This window comes from Euprymna scolopes, chromosome 20 (genome assembly GCF_053919585.1).
Source record: "Euprymna scolopes isolate OS-2025 chromosome 20, ASM5391958v1, whole genome shotgun sequence".
NCBI lineage: Eukaryota > Metazoa > Mollusca > Cephalopoda > Sepiida > Sepiolidae > Euprymna > Euprymna scolopes.
Window position 1 is genome coordinate 148,858 of NC_136501.1, and position 24,115 is coordinate 172,972.

Below are 24,115 nucleotides of genomic sequence, written 5' to 3' on the forward strand. Positions count from 1 at the left end.
TTTGCCCCCTATTATGACCTCTTCTCTTAACATTTATTGTTTTGGGCTCAAAATCAAGTTATTAAGTTAGATCCATGTCCAAGGAACCTATATCTAAAATTTCAAGTGTTTAGCCTCAAAATTGTCGGAGGAGTTTGGTAGAGTTCTCAAAGGTCAAATCGTTGAACTTTGACCCCTTAATAGCCAAATTTCTGGTAAAAAACTGATTACAAAGATTTTCCTAAATCTCAGTACCCTGTATATCAAATTTCGAGTCTGTAGACTGAAAATTGACAGAGTTATTGTGTAGGGAAATGTACACAGACAGACAGGCAGACACTTTCACTTTTATAGATATATAGATATATATTCATTTGACAACATGGTTCAAGTATAAGAGTCAATTAAACGGTGCTGATGCACTTATGTTACCGTTACTATTTTAAAAAAAAATAGTATTTTAAAGTTAAAATCAAGTTTTACGATATCTTTTTTTATCCAGTTTTAAGGGTGACAGGACAGTATAGTCTCAAAACACCCTCCCCATGTTAAGAATAGCTTTCTAAATAATAACGTTATTATTTCAGCACGGTAACATAAGTGCATAAGTACTGATTAAACGGTTGATTATGTCAAAGTATTATTGGATGCAAAATCGCTATTATTTTTAATATCTTTTTTTTTTATTTGCGGTACGCAGTCATAACTTGTTTTTTTTTTTTTTTTTTTGCCGTTTCACTATTATCTTTATCGATCATGTCTCAAGATGATTCCATTATATTTTTGGTCAATGTGCACTGGTTGTTCAACCTGTTTATACCAAAAGCTGTTCCTAACATGGGGAGATTAGGGGTGTTTATTCCGAAAGGCATTTTCTTATTTTCAACCTCCCCATGCTAAGAATGGCTTTCAGAATGACCATATTTTTTAAATTATTTTATAAAATATTCTACATTGTAGAGTGTGGATCACTCTCCTATAAAAATTCTACATAAAATGATCACTTACTTTTTGACCATCACTAATATTTGTCTGTACATTTACCTGCTGAAGAACTCCGTTTTATTTATCTTTTTAACTAATATTTTAGTATTGTAGGGGAAGAATTTTCCTATATAAATTTCATGTTTTTTTTGTTTGTTTTTTTTACACAGTGATCACCACTTATCAAGGCCCGGAAGCCACTCAGGGATAAGGGTTATTGCAAGTACATTATGTTAGTGTGGAGATTTGATGAAGTGGTTACTTAAGGGGGCGGTTCATTAGGAATTTGTAACCATTGGACTTGAAGACATCCAAGTTGTAGTCCGGTGGGAAGCAGGCAGACGGAACAGAGTTCCACAGGCGTGCAGTTCTAAGAAAGAAGCTTTGTTCATGGAATCCGCGTTTTGATTTAGGCACAGATATAGAGTGGGGGAAATTTTTCAGTGGATTCAGCTAGACGGGTGTTTTTCATAAAAGATTTGCGAGGGGGGACCAGAGATTGGAGTCCAGACGAACACCTGCCATGGAAATAACGATAAAACAAGGATAGGCTCGCAATGTCTTTTCTGTGGGAGAGAGGTTGCAGGGAAGAGAAAAGGGCATCCTCCACTAAGTGACAAAGTCTATTTTGTACTCTGTCAAGGCAGGATAGGCTGTTTTTAGCAGCTCCTGCCCAGATATGGCAGCAGTATTCCATCCTTGGACGTACTTGGCTTTTATATAGATAGAGAATTGCATCAGTAGTGAGATATCTCCTGGAGCGGTAGAAGGATCCCACCATCTTTCCAGCGACCTTGGCAACAAACTTGATGTATGTGTTCCATTTCAGATCAGGAGTAAAGGTCAAACCCAAAAGCTTGTCAAAACACGGGGCCTCACCCAGACGAGAGCCATCCATCACAATTGATGCCAGATGGGGATCAGAGCGTTGATGATGTAAGGATAGGAGTTTGGTTTTGTATGCATTAAAGGTAACCAGCCACATCTTCCCCCACTGAACCACGCGCTCGAGATCAGAGGAGAGAGAATCAGAGAGAACTTTGTCATTTACAGCCTTTGATGTGTTGCCGTAGATGGTCGTGTCATCAGCATAGATGTCAACAAATGATTTAAGTATGTGTTTAAGGAGGTCATTGATGTAGATCAGGAAGAGAATTGTGCCCAGGATTTACCCCTGAGGGACTCCAGCATTAATACTGCAGGCTTCTGATTTTTGTCCATCTACCACTACTCTTATGAGCCTATCAGAGAGAACTGATTTAGTGATAGGGAAAACACTTCCAGTTATACTGTAGCTGGAAATCTTACTCTATAAAACCGGTGAATTTTTTTTAAATCCCCCAAAAAGCTAAAAATAGAAAAATGGAACCTAATGTCATTTCTACGTATTTTGACGGAAACAATGAAAACAACGCAATTTTTTTTTTTTAATTCTCTCCAAATTTTCTAAACAATAAGATTATTTTAGCATGGTGTTTTAATTCAAGGTTTTAGTTCAAATTTGAATAATGCTTACTTATAGGAATTAATAAATGATATTTCCTAGAATAAAGAGGAATTTAATAAAAATAATTTAAATATTACTTTTTGAGGGCTACAAATTATGATATTGAAAAATATTTTTCTTTTGTTAATTTATTTTCTATTTCATCAAATGAAAAATATTTTTCTATGAACAAAATTAAAAGTTCATTTGTACTAAGTTTTTCCCTATATTTTTAATGTTTAATTTGGTCTTTTTTTCTTGTATTTATGAAGAATTTGCCACCACTGTCGATTTTAAGGTTTTGTTATTTTGTGATGCTCAAATCAAATTTCGCCGGTTTTATGGAGTGTAAAATAAATAATGTTATATGCAATTTCAATCCACATAAAGACTCCCTGCTGAGATGCATTTGACACACAGGTTGGAAATAAGTAGACCACAGGTTGAAAATAAGTAGACCACAGGTTGAAAATAAGTAGAAACCTAGCTGCCCATAATGCTGAACACATGTAATCAAAACATTTGTGAACGGCAAGCCTTTCTTACTTTTTATTCCTTACTTGCTTTTTAAATATTGTAAGTTTATTGCTTATTCACCTAAACTTTGTTTTCCTGCTCTTAATTTTGATAGTTCTTCATTTTTTTTTTTTAAGCTCTTAAATCATCATGGCTTGACTAAGTGTATGCTTAAATATTAGGCCTATACTGGTCATATGTATATTATTTCTTAGGTCTGATACTAAAATAGCTGGAACAATTCTTTTCTAAATGTCAAGTTAAAAGGATTACTTTATTCTTGTAGGTTAGATCATCTCTTCTGTTACAACTATACAGAAGCCAATTGCTCTTCTCCCCAAGCTGCTATAAAATCACATACATCGTACTTTGCACGTGCCATGTGAGATGAGGTTTATCTTTTAGTTCTTAAGCTTAGAAGGCATAACTTTAAAAATTGATACTAAACATTTACAATTATCTATATTGAGTAGGCATGCATTAGCTATAATTTATACCTATACTCTATATCTTTCTATAAGATAGGTATTTATTAGCCATAGTTTGTTCCTAAAGTTATATATATTAAATAGAAACTCTATACTTTTCTTTTCTCTATATAGGCGAAAGTACTAGTGATTGTCTTTACAGGAAAACCAAAATTTAAAGTTCAAAGCTCATTTTGAATTGTACCCTAACTCTTTATACCATACTTTTTCCAATGTATTTATTAATTCACAAATCATATTTAATCCTCCTTTAAACTCTAATAGATATAAACCTTAAATCTATACCCCATACTCATACATACCCTCTGCCTTTCCACTTATAATGTGTGAATAACAACATCATCCAATCTTATCTTAATTCTATTTTGAGCAGTGTAACTTCACAGCAGATACTAACTCGATTAATCCTCTGGGCTTGACCTTTACTCCTGATCTGAAATGAAACATGCATCAAATCTGTTGCCAAGGTCACTGGAAAAATGGTGGGATCCTTCTACCACTCCAGTAGATATCTCACTCCTGATGCAACTCTATCTATATAAGAGCCAAGTACGTCCAAGGATGGAATACTGTTGCCATATCTGGGCAGAAGCCGTTAGAAGCAGCTTATCCTGCCTTGACAGAATTCAAAATAGACTTTGTAGTTTAGTGGAAGATACCCTCTTCTCTTCCCTGCAATCTCTTTCCCACAGAAGAGATGTTGCAAGCCTGCTTTATCATTATTTCCCTGGCAAGTGTTCATCTGAGCTCCAATCTATGATCCCCCCTCACCAATCTTTCACAAAAAATACCCGTCTAGCTGAAACCACTGTCAATGATTTTCCCCACTCTTTATCTGTGCCTAAGCTGAAACATAGATTCCATGAACAAAGCTTATTTCTCAGAACTGTACCTCTGTGGAACTCTCTTCTGTTAGTCTTTTTCCCAGCTGACTACAATTTGGTTGTCTTCAAGTCCAACATAAACAAATTCTTGATGAACCATCCCATTAAATAATCCAATTTACCAAATTTCTACTACTAAGGTTTATTAAGAAATTATCCCATTGACTACTGTACACTAAATAACCCTTATCCTCGAGTGGCCTCCAGGCCTTAATAAGTCGTGCCCTTTATGTAAAAATAAATCCTAACTACCCATACAGGGGTGTAGAAATACCTGGCTTTGAAACCAGGTGGGTGGCTAACACTCTTTGTGCTGATGAGCCCATAGATCTCATCAAGTCATCCATCTAGTAGAAAGAAAACTCTGATGTTAAACCTGTACCACTGATCTCATACATCTTGGAACCAGATGTGGAGAGGGAGGACTCCTCAATCCTGATTGACAACCTCCCTAGAGCTTGTAACTTGATCAAGTCACTGATTTACAAATCTTAACTGCCTAAGGAGTAGATATGTTCTTATTGCCCGGTTTCCATACTTTTTCTATACCTATTAGCAAGGAGCAGAAGTGCGGTCACAGGAACTCATTAGAGATGCCCAATGCTTAGCCTTGTTTCCTGATTAGGGCATTGAATACTGCCCCCCTCTTCCACTCCATTCTCTTCCCATAAAACTGGGTATCTTGGAGGTGATTGTTTACATGTATGCTTACATGGTTAGACTGGGCCACTCTTGTCTGACAGGTTTGAAAGTTTTCTGGCTGCTGTATTAGGACAGACAGTACAGAAGCCCTAACTCTTTGGTAGTACTTAGAGCGACTGTTCTATCATCAGTTGTATAATATTAGCATGGTTATTAGCATTTTGTCGTAAGAACTCTGACAGATACATGCATGGACTTGGAGTTTATATTCAAAACACCCTCCCCATGACTAGAGAATCTAAACTAGAATCAGACGATCAGGCCTTAATTTGTTTTAGACTAACTTTACAGCATAGTGCTAACTACTTATATTTTCTCTCCCACTTTCCCTCAACCCAGGACTGTACTCTAATCAATCATGTCTCTGACAGCATAGATGTAGCACTCTCTCAAGACACTAGCGCCCAAGTACTTATATTTGGTGACTTTTATGTCCACCACAGTTATTGGCTTGGTTTCTCTAATTACACAGACACAACTGGTCGCATAACTTTTTTATATCCCATTCCCTGACACAGACAGTAACGTTCCCAATCTGTCTCCCAGATTGTCAGGACCAGCAAGCCTTACTTCGGGACCTATTTCTGACCACAGTTCTCTTGTCTAGGAAAGAATATAATTATGTTGAGTATTCATCCAGAAATACCATAGGATTTGATTTTCCTGAGAAGTCCTTTATACTAGGTCTTGCCAAACATTTTACAACTACAGTTTAAGCTTCCTCTGCCTTATCTTGTGCATGGTATATGCATTCAAAGATGATGATTAAAATATCTGCAGTAGAATGGGCTTGCCTAAATTCATACTGTTGGTCAGAATGAAGCTTAGCATTTACAAAATGGTGGACTAGTGCTTGATTAATTAAAGATTCAAAGATTTCAGCGAAGAGGGCCACAAGACTGATTGAGCAATAATTAAGCCGGTCAGGTTTTTTACCAGAATTCTTGAATACTTTTACAACATATGCAATTTTCCAGTTATCAAGGAAGCAAGGCTCAGATAAGCATTTGTTGAAAAGTTTGGAGATGACAGTAGCTAGCTCAGTGAAGCATTTCTTAATTAGTATGGCAGGGATGATATCAGGCCCACATACTTTAGAGGTGTCCAGGTGTCTTATAATATCACGGACATGAGAAGGGGTGATTTTTAGATCTATGAATGTGGCTTCTATCTGCAAAGGGAAATTTGGTAGATAATAATTTAATAGATCTAAGGGGGAGTTAGAAGCAAACCAACAAGCAAGCATGTGTGCTTTCTCGGTTGCTGTGTAAATAACATGGTTATTATATAGTGGGGGAATTGTTGATTGTCCATTATTCATTTCACATTTATAAATTTTCCAGAAACCACGAGTTCCTATTTTCTGCTCTGAATATGTTTCTTGCTCACTTCTCTTGGCTATGGCTATTTCACATTATACAATTATTTCTAGCTTCTATAAACTTTTGTCTATTTGTATTTGATTTGTGACAGGCAAATCGGCAGAAAGCATGCTGCCTTTATTCAATGACAGCTGCCCAATTTGAAGTGAACCTTTGAGGAGAGTAGAGCTTGCTATAGTACTTCTTTGTGGGAACATGAGCTTCATTGCCTACTTTACACCATTCAGTTGTCTTTTTGGCTTAAAAGTATTGGTTCATGGAGTATCTTTGATGTGTTCTCTGATGGTTACCCAATCAATCTTTTTGAAGCATTTTATCATTTTGAGTAATGGCTCCTCAATTTGGGATCAAGAACTTAGGTTGATGTCAATCAATGCAACGTCATTGGCATTCCTGAGTGAACTATAGTTATGTCACACAATCCTCAGGTATTGTGGTTAGGAATAGGACTAGAATCGATGTTTGTTGGTCATTATAGTCTAGGATTTGGGTAAGAAACATAACTGTTTGTGATAGGGAATGAGATATAGAGAAGCTATTGTACTGTTACTAGCTGCAGCTGTATAACTTGAGAAACCAAGACAACTACTGTAGTGGACATTAAAATCCCCAAATACAGGTACCTGTACATTAATATCTAAAGAGAGTACTACATCTATATTGTCAGAGACATCATTGATTAGAGTACAGTCCTCATTCAAGGAAGAACGATAGAGAAAATATAAGTAACTAATGTTGTAAGTCTAAAGCATGTGAAGGCCTGATCATCTGATTCTAGGCTGTGCTCTATAGTCATGGTAAGGGTGTTATGAATGTAGACTATGCATATATCTGAATTCTTCCAACAGAGAAGGAAATAACCTGTCATGTTCAAGTAGAGAGGATAAAGGAGTGTAGATTGGTTTTACTTAATGCTAGGATATCTGGGGAGTTTACTAGGAGAAAAGATTCTACATCATCTGTTTCTTCTAAGCCCATGGATATTTATAAATGTAAGCCTCAACGAAGGAGGCAAATTGGTTTTGTTTTGATTGATGTCTGGTTTAAATGTGTTTTTGCTTTGGATATTATTTCATTAAAAATTTTTAATCTGGGTTAGAGAGGGTAGAACAAAGTGGGTCAGCTTGAAGCTAAGTATGTACACACAAATAGACCATTAGTTAAGTCTTATCTAAATAGATTGTGGCATCGAGAAAGCCCAACAGATATAACGGCAGGGTCTTTTTCCATGTGCTACATGGCAGTACAACCATCCTGATATTATACAACTAATGATCGAGCAGCAGCTCTAAGCACTACCAAAGAGTTGGGTTCCTGTACCATAAATCAGAATTAATATCCAGACAAACTGTCAAACTTGTACCCTCTACTTCTCAGACAGGAGCAATCCAAACTAGTCGCACAGACATAAGTGGCAAGCAAGCATTACAAAGTTGCTCAGCTTAAGGAGATAAGAAAGGAAAGAAATCAAAGGAAAAAAGGTTGGAGACAGCCTTCATTGTCCTAGTCAGGAAACAAAACCAAGCACTAGGTGTCTAGATAAAGAAGGAGTGTGAAAACCAGATAATTTGTTTGAGTAACAAGCTCTAAGAAGGTTGTCGTCAAGGACTAAGGTCTCCCACCCTAAATAGTTTGATGCGATAACTTGTGAGTTCAGTAGCACAGGTTTTATATCAGAATTTTCCTTCTAGATGGATGACCTGACAAGATTTATGAGTTCATCATACTGAGAGGGATTATCCGACACCTGGGTTCTAAGGTAGGTAATTTCTAAGCCCCCGCCTGGGGAAATTTAAATAATAAGTATCTACTCAATATAGAATTGAATAAACTTCTTTTGACTTCTAAAGAAATTAATTAATATTAGACGATAAGTCTCTATCTTTTAATCAGAATGGTTATGTTAATATACAACATGGAAAGCAAAATAATTTATTTTTAATTTAAATTAGAAGAAATGATTTGAGCTATGGATAAAAATACAGTATTAATTTTTAGTTGCAAGCCGTTTTTAGTTTGAGAAGAGTTTCCAATGGATAGCCAATCTGTAGAAGTTCAGAGACAAAAAATAGAGTTTCGGTGGGTAGCCAATCCATAATTAATTTTTAAAAACATCAGTTCTGTATATGAAGAAATAATTTTGGGTTTTCCTTGCGATAAGTAATGCTCCCTTAACTTGTTCCTTGCGATAAGTAATGCTCCCTTAACTTGTTCAATGTTTTGCAGCCATCATCCAAGACTTCTCACATTATTAAAGATAAACTTCTGTCATCTACACACTATCAATTCCACAAAAACGGTTGTATTCATTTCAATAAATTCTGAGTCATTTCGGTTTTCAAGTTGTGTCTACCTGACCTTGTAGAGTTTTTGAATTTGTAAATAACCCCAATATTTCACCTGTTAAAATTCAAATTTCGATTCCAATTCATCAAAGTAAAGTCAGCCTGGAGCCATAACTTTTGAGTTGTAAGCTATTTTTGAGAAGAGTTTCTAGTGGGTAGCCAATCTGTAGAAATTCAGAGACAAAGAATATAGTTTTCTTTTTAGTGTGAAAAACGAAAAATATGTGTAGAATTCTAAAATATATTGTATGCTTTATGAAATGATTCTGGTTTCTGATTGGTTGATAGCAAAGCATCTTTCCATTTGATTGGTTAGTTATCATCCTTGTCTATAAACAGAACCTTTCAATTTTTTAATCATATCCTGTTAATTATATAAAAATATTTCAACAATTAATATATATTAATATAAAAAGAGATTATTAGGATTAGGGTCAAAATTGGGATCAAAGTAAAAAAAAATTGACCTCTACAGTCGCTACCGAATTACTCAGACAATTATTGGTCTAAACATTTGAAATTTTACCTAAAGTGTATTCAGACATAGGGCAAGCTTTTTAATCGGTTTTTGGCTGAAAATTTGGCTGCCAAGGGGTGAAAGTTCAAAAGATTTTACCTTTGGAGTTCCTAGCAAACTATTCAACCAATTTTGGGTCTAAATATTGGAAATTTTACATAAAGGGTATTCAGATATGTAGCAAGCTTTTTAATCAGTTTTTGGGTGAAATTTGGCTGCCAAGAGGTCAAAGTTGAAAGAGTTGACGTTTGCAGACTCTACCAAACTCCTCCGCCAATTTTGGGTTTAACCAATTGAAATTTTAGATGTAGGTTACCTGGGAATGTGTTAAACTTTTTAATATATGCATACTCATGCACATAAAGTTATGAACAGTACATAAGGCTCGAGCAAAGCCAGGCTGAGTAATACAAAAAAGCAAATTATTTTACATTGTTTAGTAAGAAATTCAGAAAGTGAAAACTTAGTTTTTATCAGTATTTTGTTTAAAGCATTTTAGGAGAAGTACAAGAACCCTTTTCTTTCACTCCACAATATTTATTAATATCAAACAAAATTTCTATCCAATTTTTTTCCTCCTGTGTTCGGGAGTAGAATTTTGTTTACTTGTGACTTTGAAATCTGTCCTTTAATTTTTATTTATTCATTCATCTAAACTTGAAAAATAAGAATTCAGTTGTCTACCTCCCCACACATTTGAGAGACATTCTGCAAATGTTGACTTTCAATTTCAATTGTTTCACAAAAATTTTTAAAGACAACTCATTTAATACAATAGTAGTCTTAAATCAAATAGTCTCAGCTTCATGCTGACAAATGCATAATCTCTATTATAAAGAGATATTAAATAACAAAATAAAAAGAAGTTTCATGCTAATTTCACAAAAGTTTAAAGCCATTTAAATTTATTCTCATCCACAAATTTGCAATAACAAAAAAAGCAGACATTTCTTTGTTATATAAATATCATATATGAAAGTTCAAATAATGACTAATTAAAAAATTAAATGAATTAATTTTTTTAGAGATGGTCAATGTTAATATGTGTTTCTTTTACAATTTTTTCATAATTCTGTACCTTGAATTTGATTTCTGTATTGTGGTTGAGCAAAAATTCATTTATTAATTTGTTGAAACTTTGCAGCAAATATAATATATTATTTGGAGATTAAATGAATAATATTATGTCACTTGTGAACTCATTGCTACCAAATAATTACAGCAGAAAGTGTAGTTATGAATTGGAATATGGTGTTAAGAAGTAAACAGAGAAACGGGATAGAAAAGAGGCAGGGAGATGGGATAGTTAGAAATAGGACAGTGAGACAAGATAGAAAATAGTTGACCATTTTTAATTGTTTTCTAATTTTCAAGGGTACAACACTGATTTGAAGGCTGATGTCTAAGACTGCAAACTCTACATTCCATCAGTTCTTTTGTGATCAGGAAATAACCATTTCCTTGTCTTTGTTGGTATGAGTCAAGATTAGCTGACCTCTGGGGTTCTATCAATGGTTGAAAATAGTTGATGTGTATCTGTATGTGCATCAAGAGTTGCATTGCGATTTTGGTAGCAAAATGGCAAATCTCAATAGAAAAATGTTGAATAAACTTGAACTGATAGATTTCTAACAAAAAGTTATCTTTCTGATAGTTATGGATGTAGAATTTTAATAAATTATCAGATTTTGAATAACTTGGTATCACATGGGTATCACAAAAGCCTCACAAGAAGTGGGTTTCAAATTTCCTTGAATGATTACAGTAATATAATGTTATAACTATCTTCAAAATCCATCTCTAAACTTTAATAATTTTTTTTTAAACAAATTAATCTTTTCATATTTTTACTTAATTTCATTTAATGTTATTATGATACATTTGGAAAATTAAATTAATCAGTTATAATTTCTTTTGTTTTGAGTTATCAAATCGCATAATATCCAATTAAAATCATAAGTGTTTTCATGCTATAAATTACTAATCTTTATTTTACCAATAACAATACAGCAATATTAAAATATAAAATATTTTGTGAAATTAAAAATCAGTTTGGGCACTTCTGCATGACAGTGACATGAGGCGAATGTGTGTATTTTCGTTTCAAGAATGGCGAATAGAGAACGTGTGTCAGCTGAGCAGGGATCAATACCTTTCTATAAGTTTGTGCAAAGACAATCCTTTGGAAGGTTTTTTTAGCAAATAAGGGAACTCTATCCCTTGTAACTGTGAAAAAACACTATTCTAAAAAGATTCCAAGGAAAATCATTCATTGAAAAAAAATATTAAAAAAACCTCTTTAAATTTTTATAAATAAAAACTTCTATATTAAAATTCTATTTTGCTACATTGACAAACAAAAATGATATTTTGATATATGTTTATACAATCTTACTGTGAGAAAAAAAAACAATCTTTCTGTAAAAAACATTATTCTTAAATCTCTATAAACGTTTTATGTTTTTAAAATTCTATTTTGCTACATTGATAAACTAAAATTATATTTTGATACATTAAATCACTTATTGAAAAGAAATTATATTACTACATTAAAATTATATTTTGGTACATTTTTTTATTCAATAAATTTATTATTTTTTTTTATTACATTTTCACCCCAAACAAAGCACATTGCCACTTTATTGTAGGGGGCTACTATCAGGGACATAAGCATCAGGGGTACTGTGTAGGAAGTTGGGCAGCAAGATGTCGGTTCACATTGCACTTGAACTTCTGCATGTCAGTACAGTCGGGGAAGCAGAGACCCGGAAGGGAATTCCAAAGTCTAGCTGTTCTGGGGAAGAAGCTACTGGAATAGAAGGCTTTCTTGTATCTAGGGATCTCTACTGTGAAGGGGTGGGACTTAGCTGCTTGTCGGGTTTGTCGGGGGTATTTACGTCATGGGGGCACAAGTGCTTGCAGTTCGTCAGAGCATTCGCCGTTAAAGTACTTGTAGAACAGGCAAAGGGATGCAACATTTTGTCGATGTGACAGAGGCTGAAGTTTAGCTGACAGTTCAGGACCTATTAGGTTGGTGACTCTCTTTTGAACCTTGTCTACAAGCGAGAGATTAGTGGCAGATGCACCAGCCCAAATATGACAACAATACTCCATACATGGGCGAATGATGGTCTTATAGAGGTATAGGATACTTTCAGGCATTAATAGCTTTCTAGCATGGTAGAGATAACTCATCTTCTTCGCAGCGGTCCTGGCAATGTTCTCAATGTAATTGTTCCAACTCATGTTTGCTGTGAACGTTAGGCTGAGGAGTTTAAAAGATGTACTTTCAGATAAAGAGTCTTTGGCCATTGCTATTGGCGGTAGGGAAAGTTTCTTGTAATTATCGTAGGAAACAAGTTTAGTCTTGGCAGCATTGAAGGTGACCATCCATTTTTGTCCCCATTCCACTATGGATCGGAAGTCTTCCTCTAGTGTTTCTGCCATTTCTTTTGATATGTGTTCATTTGTTTTCCTGTTGTGTCTGTTCTAGAGCATGGTGTTGTCAGCATACATACCCATCTCACAGACAATTTTGTCAAGGTCATTTATGAATATTAGGAATAACAGGTCCAAGGCCCCTGAGGCACTCCCGCATTTATATCATATTGTTTAGATGCACGACCGTCGAGGACAACCTGGATTTTTCTCTTATCTAAGAAGGATCTAATTATGTTAAGTATTCTTCCTGTGATGCCATATGATCTGATTTTCTTGAGAAGGCCCTCATGCCATACCCTGTCAAAAGCCTTAGATATATCTAGAGCTACCAATCTACCCTTCCCCGCTTTGTCCAGTGACTGGTATATACGTTCTAATAGTAATAGAGATTACAGTTAGGATGTCTGCTGTGGAACGGGCTTGCCTAAATCCATATTGTTGGTCAGTCAGAAGTTTAGCATCTGTAAGATGGACTAGAGCATGGTTAATTATGGTCTCAAATATTTTGGTGAAAAGTGGGAGGAGGCTAATGGAGCGATAATTTACTGGGTCAGTTCTTTTGCCAGAATTCTTGAAAACTGGCAGTTTTCCAGCAGGCAGGAAAGCAAGATTCATTAAGGCATTTGTTGTAAAGTTTGGAGAGAACTGGAGCTACTTCTGCGGCGCACTTTTTTAATTGCACAGCTGAGATGAGATCAGGTCCACATGCTTTTGCAGTGTCAAGCTTTCTTATGATAGCATGCACCTAAGCAGGGGTGATTTTCAGATCGTCTAGTGTGGCATCTGTCTGCAAAGGAAAGTCAGGGAAGGGGTGGTTAGCAGAGTCCAGTGTGGAGTTGGAGGCAAACCGTCTGGCAAGCATGTTAGCCTTCTCAGTTGTTGAGCAAACAACCTCATGATTGTTGGATAGTGGGGGAATTGTTGATTGCCCATTATTTACTACACTGTTGTAGATTTTCCAGAAGTCTTGGGTACCTAATTTCTGTGCTTCGATGCGATTTTGGGTGGTTTCAGTAAATTCTCTCTTAGCTGTCGCTATTTCTTTCTTACAGTTATTTCTGTCTTCTATGTACTTCTGTTTGTTTGAACTGGACTTATGTCGGTTAAATTTGTGGTACGCATGCTGCCTTTGTGCTATGGCATCTGCACAAGTTGAAGTGACCATTGGGGAGAGTGAGGCTTTCTATAGAATTTGCATGTGGGAACATGTGCTTCAATTGCCGCTTTGAACCATTCAGTGGTCTCATTTGCGCAATGTTCAGCAGGAAGTGAAAAGATATTTTGCCATGGAACGTCCCTGGTGAGGTCCCTGATGGCTTCCCAGTCAGCCTTTTTATAATATCTCATTGTTTTGAGCAGTGGCTCTTCAGTTTTAGCTCTAGAGTTTAGAGCGATTTCAACCATTACCACTGCATGAACGGCGTTCCCAAGAGGGCTGTGGGCTTTCGTTACACAGTCATCGGGAACTGTGTTCAGAAACAGATCTAGAAGTGATGCATGTTGTTCTTGCTGGTCTGGGAAATGGATTGGAAACGTAACCATCTGTGATAGGGAATGAGATATAGAGAAGTTACGTGTTGTGGTACCAGCTGCGTCTGTGTAAGTAGAAAACCCAAGCCAGTTGCTGTGGTGGACATTGAAGTCACCAAATATATGCACTTGTGCACTAGTGTCGAGGGAAAGTGCTATATCTATGCTGTCAGAGACTTTGTTTATTAGGGTACAGTCCTGGGTCGAGGAAGAGCAGTAGAGAAAATAAAAGTAGCTAATGTTTCGATTTTCATATATTTTTGTGTTATTTATTTCGTTATATATTTTTGTGCTATCGTAAACACTTCTTTATAGTTGAGGTTCACATAATAGCTGCTAGATGTCATTTCTCTTTCAAAGAACAGGGGTCGATAACTCGTCTCTGTTGCTAATATGTCACTGTCATGTAGAAGTGCCTCAATGTCTTTATCTGATGCCACATGGAAATAGCATAAGTCTATACAAGTTTATTCATGAGAGTTATTTCATAGATTCAAAACATTAGTTTTAATCATTCTTTATGTACACTTATTTTAATCATTTGTTTTTGTTAGACATTACACAATTGATAACTAACTCAGATGATCAATGTTAACATGCAATACAATCGTTTAAGCAGGGTATTCACTCTACCATACTTTTTGTCTAAATTCTTTGTAGAAAATATATAAAATTAAATATAATGTACAACTGCTTTATGTTTGAATTAATGTATGAATTGTTAAATAAAATCTTTTTTTTTGTTCACAGGAACATAAACAATGGATGAAAATGAAAATAGCCTATGTGCATATGGAAGAATGTCTTACTCTGAAATTTGATGATAATCAATTCCAATATTTCATTTAGTAATAACAATGAAGCACTGTTAACCCTTTATAACCTGAATTATTATGTAGATGATGAAAAATATTTATTGTTAATTTTGGTTAGTTTAAAGGTGAATTGATTGTCTTCAAACTAGAAAAATTATGAAGTTCAATAGTTAAACTACCACTAAGGATTTTTGCATTTCATAAACTTCCTGGATTATTATTAATAGTGCTTGAAAAAATGTGTTTATGACAAACGAAATCCTCCACTCTCTGAGACAGATGGCGGCATACTGAATGTAAGCAATGGACAGTTGCAATCTGGAGGTATCTGGCATCTACCCAGATATTAAACTAGTACGTACAAGGCATGTTTGAATCGATTCCCACTTTATTTATGCCGTTATATTCATTTATGACTGAACAAATTAGTTCAACCAGGTCATAATAAAGGGTTAAAAAAACAACTTGGCTCCTGTCAAGCAAAAATATTCTCAATTCTGTGTCAAAAAATCACATAGATATAAACATGCAAACACATATTGGAGAGAAACGACATTTTTGTGGAGTTTGTGGGTCACCATTTCCATCCAAAGCTCATGTAAGGATACACATGCGAACCCACACTGGTGAGAAACCTTATTCTTGTGAAGTGTGTAGCACGTCTTTTGCAAATTCTGCTAATTTAAAAAGGCATATGCTCTCACACACTGGCGAGAAGCCTTACTCTTGTGAAATTTGCAGCTCATCCTTCGCACAAAAATCGTGTTTACGCAGACACATCCAAACACACACTGGGGAGAAACCATATTCTTGTGAGATGTGTGGCTCATCATTTGCAAGATCAACTCATTTAAAAATACATATGCGATCTCACACTGGCGAGAAACCTTATTCTTGCGAGGTTTGTAACTCCTCATTCACAAACAATTCTGATTTAACAAAACATGTGCGAACTCATACTGGTGAGAAACCATATTCTTGTGGAGTGTGTGGTGTCTCATTTGCAATATCGAGTCGATTAAGGATACATATGCAAAGACACACAGGAGAGAAACCTTATTCATGTGAACTTTGTGACTCATCATTTGCCATAGCAACAAGTTTAAAGATACATATGCAAAAACACACTGCAGCGAAGCTTTATTCTTGCGATATATGTGACTCCTCATTTACAAATTCCTCTCAGTTTAAGCTGCATGTGAGATCGCACACTGACGAGAAACCATATTCTTGTGATGTTTGTAAATCGTCATTCATAAGGCAATCTGATTATAAGAAACACATGTTGGCTCACACTGGAGAGAAACCTTATTCTTGTGAAGTGTGTGGTTCATCATTTACAACTTCATCACATGTAAAACGACACATGCGATCTCATACTGGAGAGAAACCATATTCTTGTGATATTTGTGATTCATCATTCACAGAGAACTCAAATTTAAAACGACACATGCAAATCCATATTGGAAAATAATCAGGTTTCATTCTTTATGGCATGTATAAATCATTATACACTTGTTATCTTTAGGAACACAAGGTTCTGTATCGTTTGTAGATACAATCACTTGAATATTTTATTTTTTAAGAACGTTTATTAATTACAGGCTTGATTATCTAACCATTTTATTGAAACCTATGAATGATCATTCACAAAGAGAAGAACACTCTTGCTAATTATGTATTACAAATCATATAATCTCTTCATCTAACTATATAATTGGTGATAAATGATAAACTATTCCAATTTTTAATAAACAGTATATTTTTCTAAGCAAGTAAGACTAATGTGAGAGAACTAATTTGAATATTTTTTTCCAAAAGACGAATCAGTTTTTCTATCAATATCCCCACAATATTGGCTGTAAAGCCCAAATTACCTCTGAGAAATAAAATAATAATTATTAAAAATTGAATAGTAAGGATGTTCTCTTTGGAAAACTGATGTTTCTTTTGTTGACATGAAATCCTCTATTTTTGGTATTCTGAAACAGGCGGTTTTCTGTAAAATTCAGAAACAGCTTAATACTCAGAGTTAGTATATACATTACATAAATAATTTTATCTTACACATACCCTTATAGATATAATCTCACATTTTCCATTTGGCACTTTTTGGGGGCTTTTTGTGTCTGAATGTGTGGTTTAAGTTTTTGCTCTAATTTATAATCTAGAAACTGGTCATATATTTCTATACGACCTTGATGAGATTCACTGATTCTACCCTTCATGACAAGACATGCGAATGATCATTAAGACCTAAAAAAATTCAATCGCACAAATGAAAGACAATTGAATGAAAGTATGTCATGTGAATTCCTTTGGCTTTTTGTAAATATGCTCTACTATCTATCCAAAGATATTTCAATTTTATTTTCTAATTAAGATAGTACCAAATTTTATATAAAAATGCTGCTAATTAATATTAGCTAAATTAACAAAATTTTAGAAATGAATTGAGTATGTATTCATTTTTACCTGTTTTTGTAATATTTTCTCATAGGTCAGGTTTGCTAAACACTTAATATCTTAATAGGACATGACTTCATCAACTCAAAACAAAATGATATCTTCAAAGTCCCTCCTTTAATGTTACATAAAAATTAACAATATAGTAATGTTGAAAATTTATCAAAAAATTATTAATTTCAACAAAATAAATCGATTAAAACAAATCTCATTATAGGTGTTATACTCATAATGTGTATGCCAATGTAATCTAAAAGGAAAAATGCCTCTTTGTAAGCTGTACAGCAATTTTTAAATATAATGTATCACATGCAATCCAGATTTTCATGAATAAAAAAGAAACAAAGGTTTTACTCAATAAACTTTGTATGATAACTTCTGTAATTTTGAAATGAGTGAAAAGCTGAAGAAGCATAATAGTAAATAGTAAGGAAGTACAGTTCCTAAGGGCTACTCATATATAGCTGCTGCTATATAGAGTTCAGGTAGAACTGGAATTATGTTTCTATAACCAAAGATGATGTTTTCCAACAAAATATGGTTATCGTGTAAAATGAAATGATATTGGAATGAAGGAACTCATGTATTGTTAATATAAAGAGGGTTGTTGTAGCAAATAATTTTAATGCAGTTGATTAAACACGACCAAACAAATAATGCACTTTTAAAAATTAAACCAATATATGGCATGAAATACTGGAAGCGATGAAATTCATATGGAAAAATCAAGGAAATATCTCTATATAAATAAAATGAACTCGTTTTTTCCCCTCTGAGTTTGACCTTAATAGGATTAAACATCAAGACATTTCATGCGAATGTAATATGCACGGACTGCAGCACAATATCTCTGGTGTGTTAGAGGCCTATTACCTATCCAGTTCCTCGATAATCTTAGATGTCTATATTTTTTCTGCTGAGAGTTCACGGCCAAAATCTGTTAAAATCAATGGAAGTTGTAAAATCTTTTCTCTCTATTACATTCATCCTCCCCCTACGACCACTTAACACCATTGCAGATACGTCCATAGATGACATTACAAAGAAACACTGGTTTGAGTTCGTAGTTGCATAAAAAAAATGGATTGGCATTTTACCGTCGGATGAAACGCAACTTTTGATTACAGCTATTCTAAGGCTTACTTATGCCATTTTTTCCCCTTTGCGAATCGAATGGTTACTAAGGCCATCTTTCTCTTTTTTTTTCTTCTTTTTCATGATTCGAACGGTTACTTAGGCCATTTGTTTCTTTTTTTTTGTTTTTTTCCCCCATTGTTTTGCATCTTTCCCACACCACGGATTTCATCTTAATCATTATTCCCAGATGCATTAATTCTTAGCCCACGTTCAATTTTATGTTGCTTAATTTCATAGCATACTATGAAAACGCTCTCTTACAGAAATCCGTGCTCCTCCGCAATACAACTACAGTTTACACAGAGAAAATCGCATTCATAAAAAAAAACGAAATGATCTAACCTTGGATTCCAGGTTTTACAACAAACTCTAACAGTCAGCCACGAGCGTTTTGCAAATGTTGAAACGATTACCCGACTTAATATTTTATTTACTGTATTTTTCCTTCTGTTATGTTTACAGTAATTTTTAAAGTGATACTAAGGAGAAGGGCTGACTTCTTATTTTCGGATTACTTATTCATTATTTATTTCTTTACATTGAATTTCTGGGAGTTTCATTAGTCCAATTACAAAAACGCTATCTAAATGGAAGCAGGCGACATTCCAATTGGAAAAAAGTGACAACACAGAAAACAATACAAAAAATAAAACAAAACAAATAACAAACCGTTGTACTTACACCTAACAATTATATGGTTAAAAATATTTTATTGCAGAAAACAAACCAACAAAAAAAATTCTAATTTCAAATAAACATATTTCCATTTTACATGGTAAGTTTTTTGGGTTTTTGTTTTTATTATTTGCATTTGTATTTTTTCCAGTTTGTTTTGTTTGTTTGTTTTCTGACACCAATGATTACTGGTCTCACCCGATCCATGCTTGACAGGAATTCACGGGAATTCACAAGAATTTGGGTCAAATTATGCAGGACTACCTTCATTTTTTATTTTCATTTTTTTTGTGCCCTAAACATCTACAAATGATTTTTAAACACCTTTTCTTACATTTTTTTCCCCCAGTTTTTCCCATACAAAATTAGTAATTCTTTCAATTTTACGCGCAGAAAACAGACAGATAAAAATAAAATTAAACATATTTGGGTCCTTTTGTTTGGGGGGGGGGGGCAAATAAATACAGTTTCATTTCTTCGCCAGAATGGGGATAGTGGAACATCCACAATAATGTCATTTTTTCCCACAAAAATTGGCCACTAACAGAACTCTGATTCTTTCCATTTCTTCCACAATAAAAACAAATTAAGCATAAATCATTACCGGTTTATTTCGTCAACAAAATAAACCGTATGTATGTATGTTCACTTCTTGTGTATGTCCACGAAAGGCTTATCGCGTCTAAATCATAATAACTACGACTTAACTTGACATGTCTTTGAAAAGCGAAAGCGAATGATTTGGCTTGTAGCACAAAACTAGGTCAGACACCATGCAACTTCCTCACACCTGTTTATTTCGCTTCATAAACCTTCATATAACGCCCTTATCAGTTCCTCTCCCTCGTGGCCCAGATGGTTAGGTGACTGGCTTTTTTTCCCTTTCATTTCCACCTTCAACTTTTTTCTTTTACGCCTCTTTTTAACACAAACACCCGGGCAATGCCGGGTAACCCCCGTTAGTTGGAAATATTTTTAAGTCTGTTTAAGGTGTGTGTATTTGCAGTTTAAAGTGACAGATAAACTGGAATTATGAGTTAACTACCAATGGAAGATTCATTGCTTAGAATAAATTTGGGTCGACTTTTGCCCTGAACTTAATTCAGTACCAGAAATCAGGTTGCTGGTTCTTTAGAGAGGCAACAATTTCCAACATAGATTATATCTTTGTGTACAAGTGGATCATTGGTGATGTCTATCGAAAAAATAATAAGGCACATTAGCAGAACGGAGTGATGGTGAACATCCAAAACCATTCTGATTGTAGGGAAGAACTTGGCCTAGTATTAAAAAATAATAGGTGATGACATTCCATATATGAAAAGAAAACCCGCCGAGATAAGAAATGCTGTTTATTCTAAATTGCTGGAAAATTGCCCCATAGTGAGATGACTTAGACTATTCTGCATTTATGTGGAGAGGAGAAACATGGATGTAAATTGGTAGGATATTGTTGCTGAAAATAAAACAAAAATGTTTTTTGTTATGCGAGTTCATTCATTCAAGTGGTGCCTTGCCTGTTCTCCATTTATCTCTCTTCCTCAAGGCATTCATGAATTCATTGTTGCTCATCATTTTTGATGTTCCCCAATGTATTTTTCTTGCTGTCATCCTTTGCTTCTTCTGCCCATGGTCTGTCCCGTCATTCTTTGCTGGTTGTTGGAGAGTAGTTTGACGATGTGCCACCTGTCTATCATAATCCTTACCAAGTGAGGTGTTCTGATTCAGAACCCTATCCACGCTATTTCTTGAATAAAGAGTTTGATGTATTGCCATAGCTTTCTTTGCAGTTGTATAGACAGTAGGTTGCAGTTTCTTTCTTTCTGAGCAGTGCCCATACTGGGCGATTGTCCTGACCATTGTGCCCAGAGTTATCTTCTGCTCAGCACAACGAAATACAAAACCGTAAACAGAATTATTTCTGTTTGCTTTTGTATTACATTAGCCACCTGCTTTCCATGACCTCATGTTACCTGATCGGGGCGGGGGGACTAAGTTGATTCTTGATCATGCCCAAAGGGCCTCCCACAAACTAACGGAGGGAAAGGGGTGTTTTACTTTTCCTTTGACAGTAGTGCTGTCCCGTTACTCAGGTTATGCAAGTAACATATCGATAGATAGTGTCTAAATCAGCACTTATATGATAAAATGGGAAATAGGAAGAGTGGAGTCGACAAATATGAACTGTTAAATGATAATGAATATTGGACAAAGATCATAAGCTCTTGGAAGTAAAAAAAAAATGAGCAGCCAATGATGATATGCAGATAATTGAATTTACTGCTTGAGTTGTAACGAAAAAGTGTAAGGAAAAATTCAAGATGGCGCCCGACTCTCTCTTTAACACGGTAAGATATCCTCAACACGGCACAAGAAGCAACAGCCACATGATTCCCCAGCCAACTCAATCGTCACTCACCCACGTCTTTCCCCTCACCCGCTTTTATCGTCGTTCTAGGCCGGCTAAATTTGCATATTCTGAGAATTCGTGTGACTTTGCGAGACATCATTCTTTACAAAAGATGGCGGCCGCCATCTTGGTCTTTCTTTTCTATTTTTGGTCAGTAACGCTGAGCTGGTCTCGAGGTAAGTCTTTTTCCCCTCATCCGTCTCTCCCACGTACCCACACAACACGCAAACACACGGGCGCTTATCTCCTGGATGCACGTTACATGAGTGACTTTATTATGCAGTAGTCATCTTCAAGATCAAGAAATATTGTTGTGGTATTATTTGCTAGTACCACTGGCTGTCGTGGTCTGCCACCCCCGCCATAGCCAGGAAGTGATTTGGTCGTGCACTGAGCGATACAGAAAAAAAGGGGGCCACAATGCATTGTTGACAGAACTCTACCTCTTTCGATTCTGACAGCCATGGTGTAAAGAGACATATATTTTTGGCTCTCTATAAATGAGAGTAGGGGGACACCCCTTCCTTCAGCACTAGTTTGGACTATCTAGGTAGCTAGCTCAGTCTAATAATTTAAAAAGTTTAAGTACTGGTGTTTTTTTTATTGTTTTTTTTTTAACATTGTAAAACATTGTAATATATTTATGTATAGAAATAAAATAGTTAAGATTTCTCATATATATTACACATGTTGCACACTGTTTTATTCTGCCTTAAATGTGAAAACGGTGTCTGAAGATGATTCCAATCAAAGGAACTACCTAAAGAAGATTCCAGCTAGAAGACCACCAGAATGAGACGTCATCCTGAGAGAAGGAAGGAGCCAGCCACACTTAAAATCCTAAGGTACACCTTTACTCTTCAACTCTGAAAAAAAGGTGTCTAACTGACTGATCTCCATACTCCTATTCTATTGGCTGGCCATCGCGTTACAATCTGGCACCATTTACATAACACATGGGCCGATCACACTATTGACCGGCCCACAGTGTTATATTGTGTTTTAGATGTAAAATCAGTTAAGAAATATGGATATTATTGTTAATTTCATGTAAACATGGGGAGAATCTGTTAATAGCAAGAAACGAATATGAGAAGATAAAAGGAAAATTGACGATCAATTCAATAGATATTAGTTATGAGTGGCTGGCTTTGTATTTATTTGATTCTCATCCTCGTCCTTGCTTTTCTGTTCGTTTTTTTATTGTTTCTGTCTACTTCAGGATTTTTTTTCGAAAATGAAATTTTATTTCATCTAGTAGACATCTTTTTAAAACTATTTATAAAATGTTAAGTAAGAAACTTTCTCAATAATTTTAGTTTTGCAGCTTATTCTATTTATTTTCTATCGAAGTTTAGAAAAAGTAATTATAATTTTTGAATTGATGATCTCCCTGTCATATTTTATGTAGGAATTCCACATTGTTGTAAAACCTTATTAAAACAAACCGCTCTCACATGAGAAATGGTTTTATTTCTATCAATTATAAAGACGTAAAGGGTTACAAGGAGTCATCTCTATTTTAGCTTCTATGCCGAGAAGATTAACATTAACATGTTATTCTGACTGTAGTGTTGTAAATAAATGAAGACATAAAACAAACCTTTTTCCAAGGCTTTATTGAACAAAATTCACAGCTACTAAAGTGATATATCCTGCGGTGGGTGGCAGTAATAAAAGGATATTCAAGAAAGCTATTCCACAAGGAAAATAAATGGATAAAGAGGGTCTGAAGTTAATAAAGAAATAGAGATGTTTATTGAGAATATTTACAGAGACAGCATGTTACGTTTTTAAGTGTTCCTGCCCAGGGAAGGCTCTCACAACTGGTGACCGGTGATAACGTTCTTTCAATAAAAAGTTCCAGCGGGGAATTGCTCATCTCGCCATAACACTTCCCCCAAGACAATTTCTCCCAAGAGAAGTTGGCTTAATATCGTTTGCTTTTTGGCTTGGGGCTCAGCCGGTTAACTTTTCTTTTCACCCTTGTACTTTTTCTCCTCAATATCGTTTGAGTGGGTGGAGTTGGTGGAGAAGCTGGAACTCTCAAATCTGGAGTAAGTTCTGTTAAGGGTTGGGAAGTATAAAAAGAATCATACAAAACCTCTAGGGGCAGGTCATTTTCTTCTGCATGTTTGTAGTCATCAGTGTGTCGAGGTCTTAGCTGATTTATATGCCTGCGACAGTCGAATTTATTACTTCTTACAGAATATAGCATGTGTCCGATTCTTTTCATGATAATCCCCTCCTCCCAAAAATTTTTTCCACTCCTGTAATTCAGGAAGAATATTCTGTCACCAGGTTTGTAAAACCTTGTTGAAAAATTTTCTTTTGTTGTTGTTACTATGGTTGCACTTG

The 24,115-nt window shown here is 35.1% G+C and overlaps 1 protein-coding gene across 2 annotated transcripts in view; it reads left to right on the forward strand.

The window, feature by feature from the left end:
• LOC145241274 (uncharacterized) overlaps positions 1–21,649 on the forward strand; it is a 102,873-nt gene extending 81,224 nt beyond the window's left edge. For both annotated transcript variants that reach the window (XM_080104013.1, XM_080104014.1), the window contains one exon: positions 15,005–21,649. In XM_080104013.1, the coding sequence (XP_079960139.1) occupies positions 15,596–16,543 (948 nt within the window). In that variant the 5' untranslated portion in view covers positions 15,005–15,595 and the 3' untranslated portion in view covers positions 16,544–21,649. The remainder of the gene's footprint in view (positions 1–15,004) is intronic.
• The last annotated feature ends 2,466 nt before the right edge of the window (positions 21,650–24,115 follow it).